Here is a 12,402-nt window from a genome sequence, read left to right as displayed (position 1 = left end):
TGTATGCATGATTTATGGGTAACTCTAACCGTTTTACTTGCCTTGTGTAATCAAAAGGAATAACTTGTGCTTAAATCGTTATGTTGTCAAATTCTGTAGACATATAGAGTCTCAACATAATTGATGTATATCCAACTTCTATCTTAATTGTGGATGTTTGGTAGAATGGTATTAGTACAACGAAAGTTGGATTTTATCAGTTTCGTGTTGTTCGATTAATATCATCACCGTTTCATGCTAAGGGTAATAACGATAACTATTGAAGGAAGTAGTAATGAAGTTATGATCTCATGTATGTTTAATATTATTAATTCAAGTATCAATTAAGTGTTTAATTCTCGTAGTTAATTATAATTAATAATTAGTTAATCAAATCTAAGTGTTATTGTCTTGACATTGAGAAGTAATCATACATTGGTGAGTAAGTGTTAATTGAACATAATTAGTCTAAGTCTCTGTGGGAACGAACTAGAATTTATTCTATATTACTTGCGAATGCGTAAACTTGCGTGAATTATTAGCGCGTATTTTGTGCCTAACAGAGCTCTTGTCCAAAACATTCTGCTGAAGATGAAGGGATAAAACCCTTTATATAGATATCGAGAGTCTGGGAATTAGGGTAGAATTGGGTGACTTGATGGACAAGTCTCCACCTCAGATTGGACTTTGGAGTCCTAGAAAGAAGGAATTAGTTTCCTTCTGAATTTGGGTTGCTTAGAGGCTACTTCTTGTAGAAGTAATTACTTATTTGAACACATTTATTGGGTTTTTTAATTAACCCCTTTATTAATTACGAATTTAATAAATTGTTAGAGTTTTGGGCCTCATTAATTGGGCATTCCCGTTTGACCAAATCAGATCTAATTAATGCGACATAAATCCGTAATTAGGGTTATGTTTATTCCCTATCAATATTAGTTTCAGAATATTCATCACGCGACATTAATAATAATAATATAATAATTTTGATAAACACAAATACAATAAAATAATATGTATTGGTATAATTATAATAAGTCCCTTCAAAATAGCAAACTCTTTTTTTGAAATCATGAAATAGCAACCTATAAATATATATGACTTAAAAGTTTATATAATAAATAATATAAATGATAATGAAAAGGGGTGCAGTGGTAGGTAGGGCTGAGCATTCGGTCGGTTCGGTCGAAAACCGAACCGAACCGAAATAACCGAAAATCTAAATTTCAAAATTTTATGAACCGAACCAAATTATCTCTTCAAACCGAACCGAATTAACCGAAGTTAAATTGGTTAATTCGGTTTGGTTAATAATGAACCGATTTTCCCTATCTAAACAAGGGCCCAAGACTAGAGCTCGTGTTGCTTCCGGATGATTCTCCAGCCGAAAAAGTAAGCCACGCACATAAAATTAATAATACATAAATAAGATAACAGCAAAACACATACTTATAAATGTACTAACACGAACTTTTTTATTAAAAAATTAGGCAGTACTTGAAACTTAATACACTGCAATTTCAAGAAATAAAGTTTTTGAATTAGAAATAACGAGCACAAAGATGGGAACCTGTCAGTTATTTGCATAACAATAGAGAATAGAATAAATTAGTTAATTACATTTACAAGTTTATATGTATAATAAATTTATAAATAAAAAAATAAAAAAAATATATAGATATGTATAATTCGGGTAATTCGGTTAAAACATAACCGATTTTCAGACAAACTGAACCGAACCAATATTATTTCGGTTCAAACTGAATTAACCGAAATTTCTGAAAAACTCAAACCAAACCGAACCGAAATTATACGGTTCAGTTTGGTTTTTCGGTTTCGGTTTGGTTTTGCTCAACCCTAGTGGTAGGTAAAGAGTTGGGAGATGAGGGTAACCAACTGAGCACAGCCAACATACACTTCTTAGCGCTTCAACATCGAATTTATATTCTAACGATTAAGAAAAAAATTAATCGTTAAGAACAATATGAAGGAACTCCAAACAATCTTAATATGCTTAATGATTCAATTAAGTTTATTAAGAAAGATTAAGAAAAAAACAAATGACCCCTAAGAATTATAGAAAAGAAATATAGCTTTGCATCTTCTTTGTTGTGCAAATTCACACACAAATGTATAATTTTATTAATTACATTGATAATTATATATATATGACATAAATATGTTTATATAGTTGTTTATTTATAGTTAAATTGTTATGTAAATCAACTCGTTTGAAATCGAATCATAAAACTAATTACATATTTGAGTTTCTTGGGAGGGGATACGTAAATTAGACTCTTAAATCACGTAAACTAGATTAAAAATGAATGATATATAACTATTCAAAATTTGGCATTAGAGTTGATTTCGATGAGATATAAAATTATAAAGATGTGATGTAGAAGACGATAACATTACACTTTGTGATAAACTAGAAGAGCAGAATAGTAAAATAATATTTTTATTTATTTAAAGAAATAAATGAATGAATTATTATTTTAAAAAATGTAAAAATTATAAAAAAATTGTAAAATATAAAAGTTTAGGTAAAAAAAAATTGATTTACCGGTGGAAATAGATTTTGGTGGAAAAAGGAAAAGTGTATGTTATGCCCAAAAATTGGTATAAAAGTTATTTAAATTAAGACTGATAAAATAGTCAAAATGGAGGTACAAATGCCTAAAATTAAGGAACAGAAGAGATAAATTTCCTTTATGAAAGGAAAGTAGGCGCGTCCTATATAGAGTAATTGACGCGCCCTGAATTATGAATACTTGATGGAAAATTAAACATGTAATATCTGATGGCGCGCCCTCACTAGGATGAGGGAGGCGCGCCATGTTGATTGAAAGAAGAATGCTGAAGAATTCATTACAGAGTTGACTCATTTTAGTCCTGGGAAGGTTTAGGGCGCGCCCTAAGTTCAAGAAGGGCTAGAGAAGAGCTTTGACAAGGTTACTTGAACGGGTCCTTTAGAAGATTCAAGGAAGATGGAGATCATTATTACTAACCTATTTGATACAGGTACTCTATTGAAGAACTCATTCATGTAGTGCATCTACAAGAAGGCGGTGTCCGTGGTCGGAGACATCCATGGGTATGCTTGGATGGAAGGCCTCCTCCTGTAGTCAATGAGTGTCCTCATTGGGGATGTGGGGTAACTTATGGTGTGTGCTTTGGGAGTTCTGTCTCTGTAGTAAATGGGTGTCCTCGTTGGGAGACTTCGGAGTATCATGTACTTTGCACCCAAAAGCTTGGGATCACTTGTCTTGTAATCTCCCTTTTTTCTGACTTACGGGTATGAGGCTATGATTCCCGTAGAGATAGGAGTTGGGTCTCTACGGAGGGATTTGTTCAAAGAGGAAGATGCAAAAGTTAATCAGAGGCTCCACTTGGATTTGCTGGATGAGGCTAGAATGAATTCTCAATTAAAGCTCGCGGCATATTAGCAAAGAGTTGCAAGGTATTTTAATAAGAAAGTGAAGTATGTGCCATATAAGGTGGGAGACCTAGTATTGCGAAAGGTCATGCCAAATACCAAAATAGCTCAGCATGGGGTATTTGATGCTAATTCGGAAGGACCATACAAAGTCAAGGCTATGCTTTGGAAGGGGACTTATCGCTTAGAAGACTTGGACGGCAAGCTTATCCCCCGAGCATGGAATACAAAACACTTGAGGAAATATTATCAGTAGGGTGTGGTCTTGGCCCCCTCGTTTCTGCGATTGATTTTATATAATAGACTAGTAGAAAATAAATTCCTCCTAGCCTAGGGGGTAGTATGTATGACTACTAACCTTGGTTCTAGCTTAAGGATAAAATTTTCAAATAATTTCCCCACAGAGCATAGTAGCCATGGGAGTGGTGAAATTTTTACACTAGAGCGCATTATCAATAAAAGGAAAAAAGTTGCTTCAATTATTTGTTTACTTGGCACTTATACTTTAAAAGAAGCATTAGGGCACGCCCTAACAAGGAAATACTTCAATAAAGGAAAAGTCATTTAAACTACACAGACAGGAGATGTCCATTTAAAATCTTGCGTAAGACAGATTGTCCTCTAAATATTGTAAGGCGCATTAAGGCATACCATACGTAATATGTCTTTAGAAAAGTATTGTGTTCTAAATTTATGAGCAAGCTTATGAAAGAATGTGCCTCATGTTTTTATACGTTTAAACGATAGAAGTGTATAATTGTTTAAAAAAGAACTAAAAACCTGTATAAAACAAGGCGCGCCCTAACGGATGAGGCGCCTTAAAGGAGTTTTATACACAGACCAAAAGAGATAAAGGAAACCTTACGATAATCATAATGCAAGATCAAAGAGTAGCAAAAAACCATATCGTCATACAACTTTGCACAACATCAAAAGAGGGCTGGCACCTCAAAGTATTTAGAAACAGGATTAAAAGAAACAAGGCTAAACAAGGAGATTAGGGCGCGCCCTCGGCATTTTTAGTACGGGGAATAGACTGGAGGGGAATTGTAGGGTCAACTTCAGGCGCGTCCTTAGGGGCCTCTTCTGTGGGTGCACCTTCATCCTCTTCCTCTAGCCCAAGCTTAATCCTTCTTGCCTTAATCTCTATAGCATGTTCTCTCTTGAACTCCACCATCTCAGCCATGGTCTCCACCCCAAACTTTTCAAAAGTATAGTCAGGATCCTTGGCAACAAATCTGACCCTGTAGAAGTGGAATCCATTTTAAAAGGCAGCATCTGTGACCTCTCTCTTCTCATCAGGCCATTCTTCTTTCTGTTGCTCCTCAAGGTACTCAATCCTTAGATTGGCACCACCCAACTCAGTGTGAAGCAAAGTAGCCTTCTTGTTGGCAATTTCAAGCTGAGAAGTTAAGTTGGTCACCTCGCCCTTGAGGAAGGAGATTTCAGAATCTTTGGCCTTGATATCCTTGGCATGGTGGGAGTCTTTGTTCTTCAGGGTATTCTGCAAAATGTTGTTATCACCTTGCAGCCTCTCGTGGCGCGCCCTTTCTTCTAGAAGCTTGTCCACCACCTGGCTGGAGTGGATGACTAGTTGGCAAGAAGCCTTAATAGAATCCCTGGTGGCATCCTCCAGATTCATGGCTTGCCATTGCTCCACTTTTTCATCGGTAACATGAAGGGAGCCCAAAGAGCCAAGACAGTTCAGAGCAACAGAAGATCCTGAAGGCGCACCCTCCGTCCTTGGCTTCTTGGACGCGCCCTGTTTGTCAGTAAGGTCAATGACTGACCTTTTTAAGATAGGATTAGACTGAGGGACAGGAGTTGGAATAGGTGTAAAAGTCTGGGCCTTGGGAGGATCCATGTCTACATAAAAGCACATAAAAATGATTAGTAAGTGTAGGTAAAGGTACGCCAATAGAAGTAACAATGGTCTGATGAAAAATATATATGAGAATAAGAAATATGTGTGCAAGTAAAGTTAAAATGTAAAGAAAAAGGGAGGGCGCGCCCTTACTTGGGTCTGTGTTGAACCGGATCCTGACCCTGGGAACATCATATAAGTAGAAGAAGTTCTCCTTCCATCCTTTCTCATGGCTAACCTTTCCTGATGAAAAGCCCTTTCTGTTATGCTGTTTGTCCACAACCAAGTAGAAATAACCATAGTTAGACCTTCTAAGGCTGAAGAAGTGGCTCACTTCTTCCATAGTAGGTGTGGGAAAGCCTAAGTCCATGTACATGATGAATAGGGATAAGACAAGCTTATAACTATTGGGGGACAGTTGTAGAAGGGCTAGGTCATAAAGTTCAATCACATCCCTTAGATAGAGATGAAGAGGCGTGCCCACACCTAGAGAAACCAACTTAGCGCTAGTCACCATCCTCGGAATTCTGAAATTTCTGCCATAATTGAAGAGGTGAGGGCGCATCATGCTTAGAGGGCGCACCCAACTGCCTTCCATATCGTAATACTCCATCAGCCAGCCTAACTGTTCATCCGAGCAATTGGAAGAAAGTCCCAAGCAGAATAATTTCCCTTGTTCCTTTCTGAAGCATTTTTTCACAGCCTCTTTACAAACTTCATATTTGCTCCAATCAAAATACAGCTCACTGTCAGATACTTCCCAATGTTCGAAAGAAATGGGAGAAGGAAGGGGAGAATTAGAAAACTGATAAGAGTCTTAGTTAAAGAAGTTGGACTCATCTTTCAGTTCAGGAGATTCATCTCCAGACGCGCCCTCTGAATGAGGAGGTGTGGGTGTGCCCTGTCTGGGATGAGGAGACAAGCTTGGGGAAATTGTCCTGTAGCAGACTTTGGATGGGCCTGCCCCAATGTTGACTCCAATTTTTGTGCTCCTATACCTGTCAGCATTGAGAGACTCCATCCAATCATCGGCATCGAGTTCAGTTGCAGTGGGTGCAGGAGATCTTTCCCTTCTGGACCAGCTTTTGTTTTCCGTGCCTACGGATAAGGCGCGCCACCTGGTTCAGAAACTCAGTAGTATGGTGGGCGTTTGGAGGCTGAGGTTTGAAGTAGATGTTTGGAGGTGAATAGATTCCTAACTTGGTAAGGAAATCCTTGAATGGATGGAAAGGAGAAGACGCGCCCTCATTTTCCATCTGTCAAGAAAATCAAGAAAGATTGAGGGCGCGTCCAATTCAGAAAGCAAAAGAAGAAAATATGAAGAATCAGTGAAAGCCATGCATTGAAAAGATAGCATGCCCCAATAAAAAATTATGAGATAGGCTTAACAATTATCCTTTCAGTTTAAAAGACGCGCCCTATCATAAGAAGGTGCGTCCAAAAAGAACAGATTCTATTACAATAAAAGAATTATTTAAGAGTTAAGGCGCGCCCTATTAAGAAATAGGGCGCATCCTAAGTTATATCTTTGTCTAAAGCCTGGCGTCATTATTGGGAGAAGAATATGAGGGTGCGTCCTAAGCTATTGGCGAGTTATAAAGTAAATGGGATTATATGCGAACTCTAAATAAAATTGGTCGGGCATAAAAAGTAATAACGGTTAAGATCCTCAAAAACATAAATTTGAAATTCAAAATCCTATAATTTAGGATCTAAATTGTCAAGTACGAATATATACACCTATATACAAATATATACATACAAGAACATATACATTCAAGAAATGGAAGATGAATAGTTTGTATAGCATGCATAGTGATTTAGTAGGTAAAACTCAGAAATACAAAGAGTAATATGTACCTTTCTGATCGGAGAAGGAGATTGACTGAAAAAACTGAAGAAATGATGGAGGTTAAGACAGATTTTGAGCAAGTATAGCTCCTGACGGTATGGGTATTTTTGGAGAAAAGGGGGAATGTGAAAAGGGAGTAAAGGTAAAAATAAAAACTAAAGTAATGAAAAGTTACTCATATTTATAGCTGAAAAGGACGTGGGACAGCTGTCAATCACGTCCATCACGTCGATTGTGATTCACGAAAAAAAAGGGAACCGTTTTAAAAACCGTTTAAAATTCAAAAGACGCGTCCTTTTGTAGGCGCGCCCTCTTTGATTAATTGTAGCATTTTAAACTTTAGATAAATGAAGTATACGAAGGCGCGCCCTGTTGGAGGCGCGCCCTATAAAGACAATGTTGATAATACATGGGTTTATACAAAGTTTAGTAAAGACGAGTAAAAATTCCAATCCCATTTTCAATAGCATATGGAATTTGGGGGGTAGTTTTTATGCCCAAAAATTGGTATAAAAGTTATTTAAATTAAGACTGATAAAATAGTCAAAATGGAGGTACAAATGCCTAAAATTAAGGAACAAAAGAGATGAATTTCCCTTATTAAAGGAAAGTAGGCGCGTCCTATATAGAGTAATGGACGCGCCCTGAATTATGAATACTTGATGGAAAATTACACCTGTAATATGTGATGGTGCGCCCTCACTAGGATGAGGGAGGCGCGCCCTGTTAATTGAAAGAAGAATGTTAAAGAATTCATTACAGAGTTGACTCTTTTTACTCCTGGGAAGGTTTAGGGCGCGCCCTAAGTTCAAGAAGGGCTAGAGAAGAGCTTTGACAAGGTTACTTGAACGGATCCTTTGGAAGATTAAAGGAAGATGGAGATCATTATTACTAACCTATTTGATGCAGGTACTCTATTGAAGAACTTCTTCCTGTAGTGCATCTACAGGAAGGCGGTGTCCGTGGTCAGAGACCTCCAGGGATATGCCTAGACGGAAGGCCTCCTCCTGTAGTCAATGAGTGTCCTCATTGGGGATGTGGGGTAAATTATGGTGTGTGCTTTGGGAGATCTGTCTCTGGAGCCAACGGGTGTCCTCGTTGGGAGACTTCGGAGTATCCTGCACTTTGCACCCAAAAGCTTGGAATCACTTGTCCTGTAATCTGGTAGGGGCTCCTTATCGGGGGACAAGGATGCGTCCAATATTTGGGGTGAAACACGGTTATACCTGCGTCCTCGGTCTAGAGAAACAGCTGGTAGCGGAGGGTTATCCTTGGCCAGGGAGATGTCTTATCCGTGAAGTCTCGAAGCCATGGACGAGCCTTGGGCCTTTGTGGTTGGGCCTTTGTGGTTGGGCCTCATCGACGGATATTCCTAAAACTAGTAGAAGGCGGTTTTCAGTAGGTTTCCTACTAAGCCTCGGGACAAGAAATCTAAGCCCGTTAGGTTTCTTGTTCCCCAAAAACTACGTTAGCTTGATTCCCTATAAATAGGGATACGTAGGCAAATTGTAAGGGGTCAGAAGCGAGAACGCAAATGAGCCACCACTAACCCTAAGCAATCTAAGCCACCAATAATCTCAAATGTCAAACACTGTTCATACTTTCCGACGAACATAGTTCCTAAATCCACTGATTATTGTTCACGTTTCCGACGAAGAACCACAATCACAGATCTTGTTTTCAGCTACGAAACTCAGATTTTTTGCGCCCAAATTCCCCCGTCAACGGTGTAAACAATATTTGATTTGATCGATGAAAAATATAGAGATGCTAATCATTTCTGAATTCAATTTAATAGACAGCTCTTTTTTAATAATTTAAATAATAATTTTTCATTTAATCCTCAAATAAATTAAAATTAAAATTTTATTATTTTTAACCAATCACAAACTGAGACACCATCATATTCCATATCACACTATTTGATAGACAATGCAACAGACCGGCAGACCCTCAACCTTGTCACCCCCTCGGTTAACTTGTCCAAAATGCTTCTTCCAAGTTCATAGGCACCGGTTCAAGAGTACTTTGAAAGCAGTGGTGAATAAAATACTAAATCTATTCAATACTTAATGAGCACTTTTTATGACACGGATATATAAATATTTTCTATGTTCCGACAAAATTGTAACATCCAAATTTGTGCTAACCGACCATCAACGGAAAGGTCAATTTCTTCTTGGTCCATCCATCATGTTCTTCATGCTAACTCGTGTACACTCCTTATCACTCCACATGGCGTTGTATGATTATACAACATTAAAATATCTATTTATGCATTATTTGTCTATCTACCTAAGATACTTCGAAAGTTGAAAAAAGTTATGATTCAAGACAAGTAAATACATCTACACTTTATTTTAAAAAAATAAAATAAAATGTTCATCCGAAAATATCACTCTGTTGTTAAATTGGATAAATATTTTTCCTTCCTTAATTACATGGTAATTAGCAAGCTACATTGCCTTTTTAAAAAAATAATTTTTTTCATTAAATCTCTTTCCTTCTTAATTATCTTTTGTTCCTTCGTTGATTCTCTCCCTCCTTCATTTACATATTTTTTTTAAATCTCATTTTTTCTTTATTATTCTTATATATTTTTATAACTAATATAACTTATATTCTTATAAAGTGAGTATCTCTTTCAAAAATTCTCAAAATAAGCCAAAGTCGAAACCAAATTTTAACACGACATAATATAAACGTAAAAACACTTAATTTATCCAATTGTAATTGTGCTCGTCATCGAAAATCTTCACTTAACATATTTGAATAAAATATAAAATATGTCTATTAAAACATAGAGATTACTAATATCAAATTATAAATAATATAATTTAGTATATAAATGTGTATATTTTTATTTTGTTAATATACCATCATTAGTATATTTGTAAAAATTAAATATATTAACTTTTAAATATTAAAATAAATTAAATATGTATTAGATAACCTCACATCTACCAGAGAAGTGCCCGTTTATGAAATCTTAAAATAAGTAACTTATCACTTAAAATGCATAAGTGACTTATAGGTGATAAGTAGATGAAAACTTATAAGTTGTATAAGTGTTTGGATAATTTACTTTTATGTCAGATTTTTTTTACTTAAATGAACTAAAATAAATAATTTTTAAATATAACGATCTTAATTCGTGAATTTTAAATTTAAATAACATTTAGAAATATATATTTTAAAATTAAAATTAATAAAAAACCAAAAAATCAAAATAAGTTGAAGAAAAGTACGTCGTTACTAACATTAAACTTATCAGCTTATAAGTTGTTAATTCAACTTATAAATTGGGTCGACAAACACTCGTCGATAATTAGTTACGGACTTATAAGTCAATAAGTCACTTATATAGTAGTACCCAAACAGGCCCTTAGTGATTGTGAGACTATATTTTTCGTAATTTGATAATAAAAATAAAAAGCATTCAAATTTGTTTTAGACAAAAGTTCGACTAAATACTAATATGAATTATTAATATCATTTTTTCTCATTTAATGCGATAATATATGTTACAATAATTATTTTTTAATGTAACACCTAGTCCATATTGATATATTTAGGACTTCAATTCAGTTTTTAAGAAAGGTACTAAATATATCAACATACGAGATTTTTTTGAATGTGGCAGGCTTTTGGCAATCTCAATAAATTTCGATTTATTTTAAACTCGAAATTAATACTAAGCCCGATATTTTATAAATGAAAAATAATAGGGGTATCAAAAATTTGTCCCAAAATAAGTATCAAATTATAAGTGGCAAATTTTGGTTGACAATAATTTTTATAAAAAAATGGTTTCATCGTGTATTAATATATGTTCACAAATTATAATTCGTGTGTGTCATTCTGGGAGCAATTTTGGTACCCCTAGCTTGACTCTCGGAAAATAGTTTTTGAAAAAATCAAAGTCATAAAATTGTTTTTTAAACTTAAACACATGTGAGTTTAAGAATATGACACGTGGCCACTACATTATCTACCTGCGGACATTTTTAGTAGTCCCATAATGTAATTCAACAAATGAATGACTAACACGAACACACGCTTCCCTGTTAAGGAAAGACAGGTGCACGAATCCGCAGGCTTGATTTACGGCCTGCTTGTCTAATGCAATCTTGACCTTACACGTGTCCTTCGACAGAGCTTATATATTCGAATACTACACATGTTACAATTAGATGTACACACTTACTCCCTCAGCGGGGAACACGTAAAAAACCAGACTTAATGAGTTCGAGTTCAAATCAGAGAAGACGAGTCAACTATGACTCACTGAGTGGCTTGTCCGAGTCAGGTATACTTAACGAGCGAATTTTAGTACTTGTTTTCGAGTCTTTGAAATGGGATGTGCATGTACTTTGTCAAACGGCTTCGGTTAGCCGTAAGCTTCAAGCCTTGGCGAAACGGCTTCTTTGGAAGCAGTTATGTTTGTATCGGGCACCTCGTATGGTGTCCAAACTGACTAGCGGTGGGCCCGCTAGTCGGTTAGGAGGCGGGTTTTCGGCTTTAGCCAAGCTACTGTTTTATTGTTGTGGGTGCAAGTCAAGCAGTAATTTTGAGGTGAGTCAACCCACTACGGGTCATTTTATGAAGTCAACTCGGTTTTCGAAGACTTCGGGTCGGAGTTTTTTGGTTAAAAAATGCGGGTCGGATCTTCTGTATGTGAGTGATCCATGTGAGCATCCAACGGGGAATAAAGAAGATGATTTGGGTATTTTTAGAGGGGTATTTCGGGGATTTATGAAGAGTAAGACTAGAGAATGTTTAATCCGACGTGGCATAGGACTTGAAGATGGGGTCAATTGTCCTTATTGTGGGGCCCGATGTTGGAGCATGACTGCGGCTCGGCTCGTGCCGAAAAGCGCGGCTAGACGGCTCGGCGCCAATGAGGGTGGCATTGAGTATTTGGTGTGTGTGAATGGACACATGCATGGCTCGTGTTTGCTAGTCCGATTATCGTCCGACGATGATGGTGGTGGTAGCGACAATGATCGGCGAGATGCCGGAAATTTTGATCAGGCGTTTAACAACGGTAGTTGAGCGAGAGCGAGTAGGGAGTTGCAGGATGATAGAGTATGTTAGAGAGTTGATATGTTAGTGTGACTTTTCTTGACCTGATTTTGTTGACGTTAGTTTTTTCAATTTCTCTTGAATTTTACCCCTTTTTAGTCTGTTTACCGCAGTAATAAAATTGTATCGCATGGTTTTTTTCCATATACTTGTTCCATCCCATCCGAATGTCAAAAGATTAAG

General features: G+C 36.5%; 1 protein-coding gene across 1 annotated transcript; it reads left to right on the top strand.

The window, feature by feature from the left end:
- The first annotated feature begins 11,232 nt into the window (after positions 1–11,232).
- LOC141692613 (EID1-like F-box protein 3) lies at positions 11,233–12,345 on the top strand. Its single transcript, XM_074497504.1, has one exon. The coding sequence runs from the start codon at positions 11,377–11,379 to the stop codon at positions 12,187–12,189; it is 813 nt and encodes a 270-aa protein (XP_074353605.1). The 5' UTR covers positions 11,233–11,376; the 3' UTR covers positions 12,190–12,345.
- The last annotated feature ends 57 nt before the right edge of the window (positions 12,346–12,402 follow it).

This window comes from Apium graveolens, chromosome 10, assembly GCF_009905375.1.
Source record: "Apium graveolens cultivar Ventura chromosome 10, ASM990537v1, whole genome shotgun sequence".
Taxonomy (NCBI): Eukaryota; Viridiplantae; Streptophyta; class Magnoliopsida; order Apiales; family Apiaceae; genus Apium; species Apium graveolens.
Note: the sequence above shows the minus strand (reverse complement) of the source record. Positions and strands in the feature narration are given on the sequence as shown.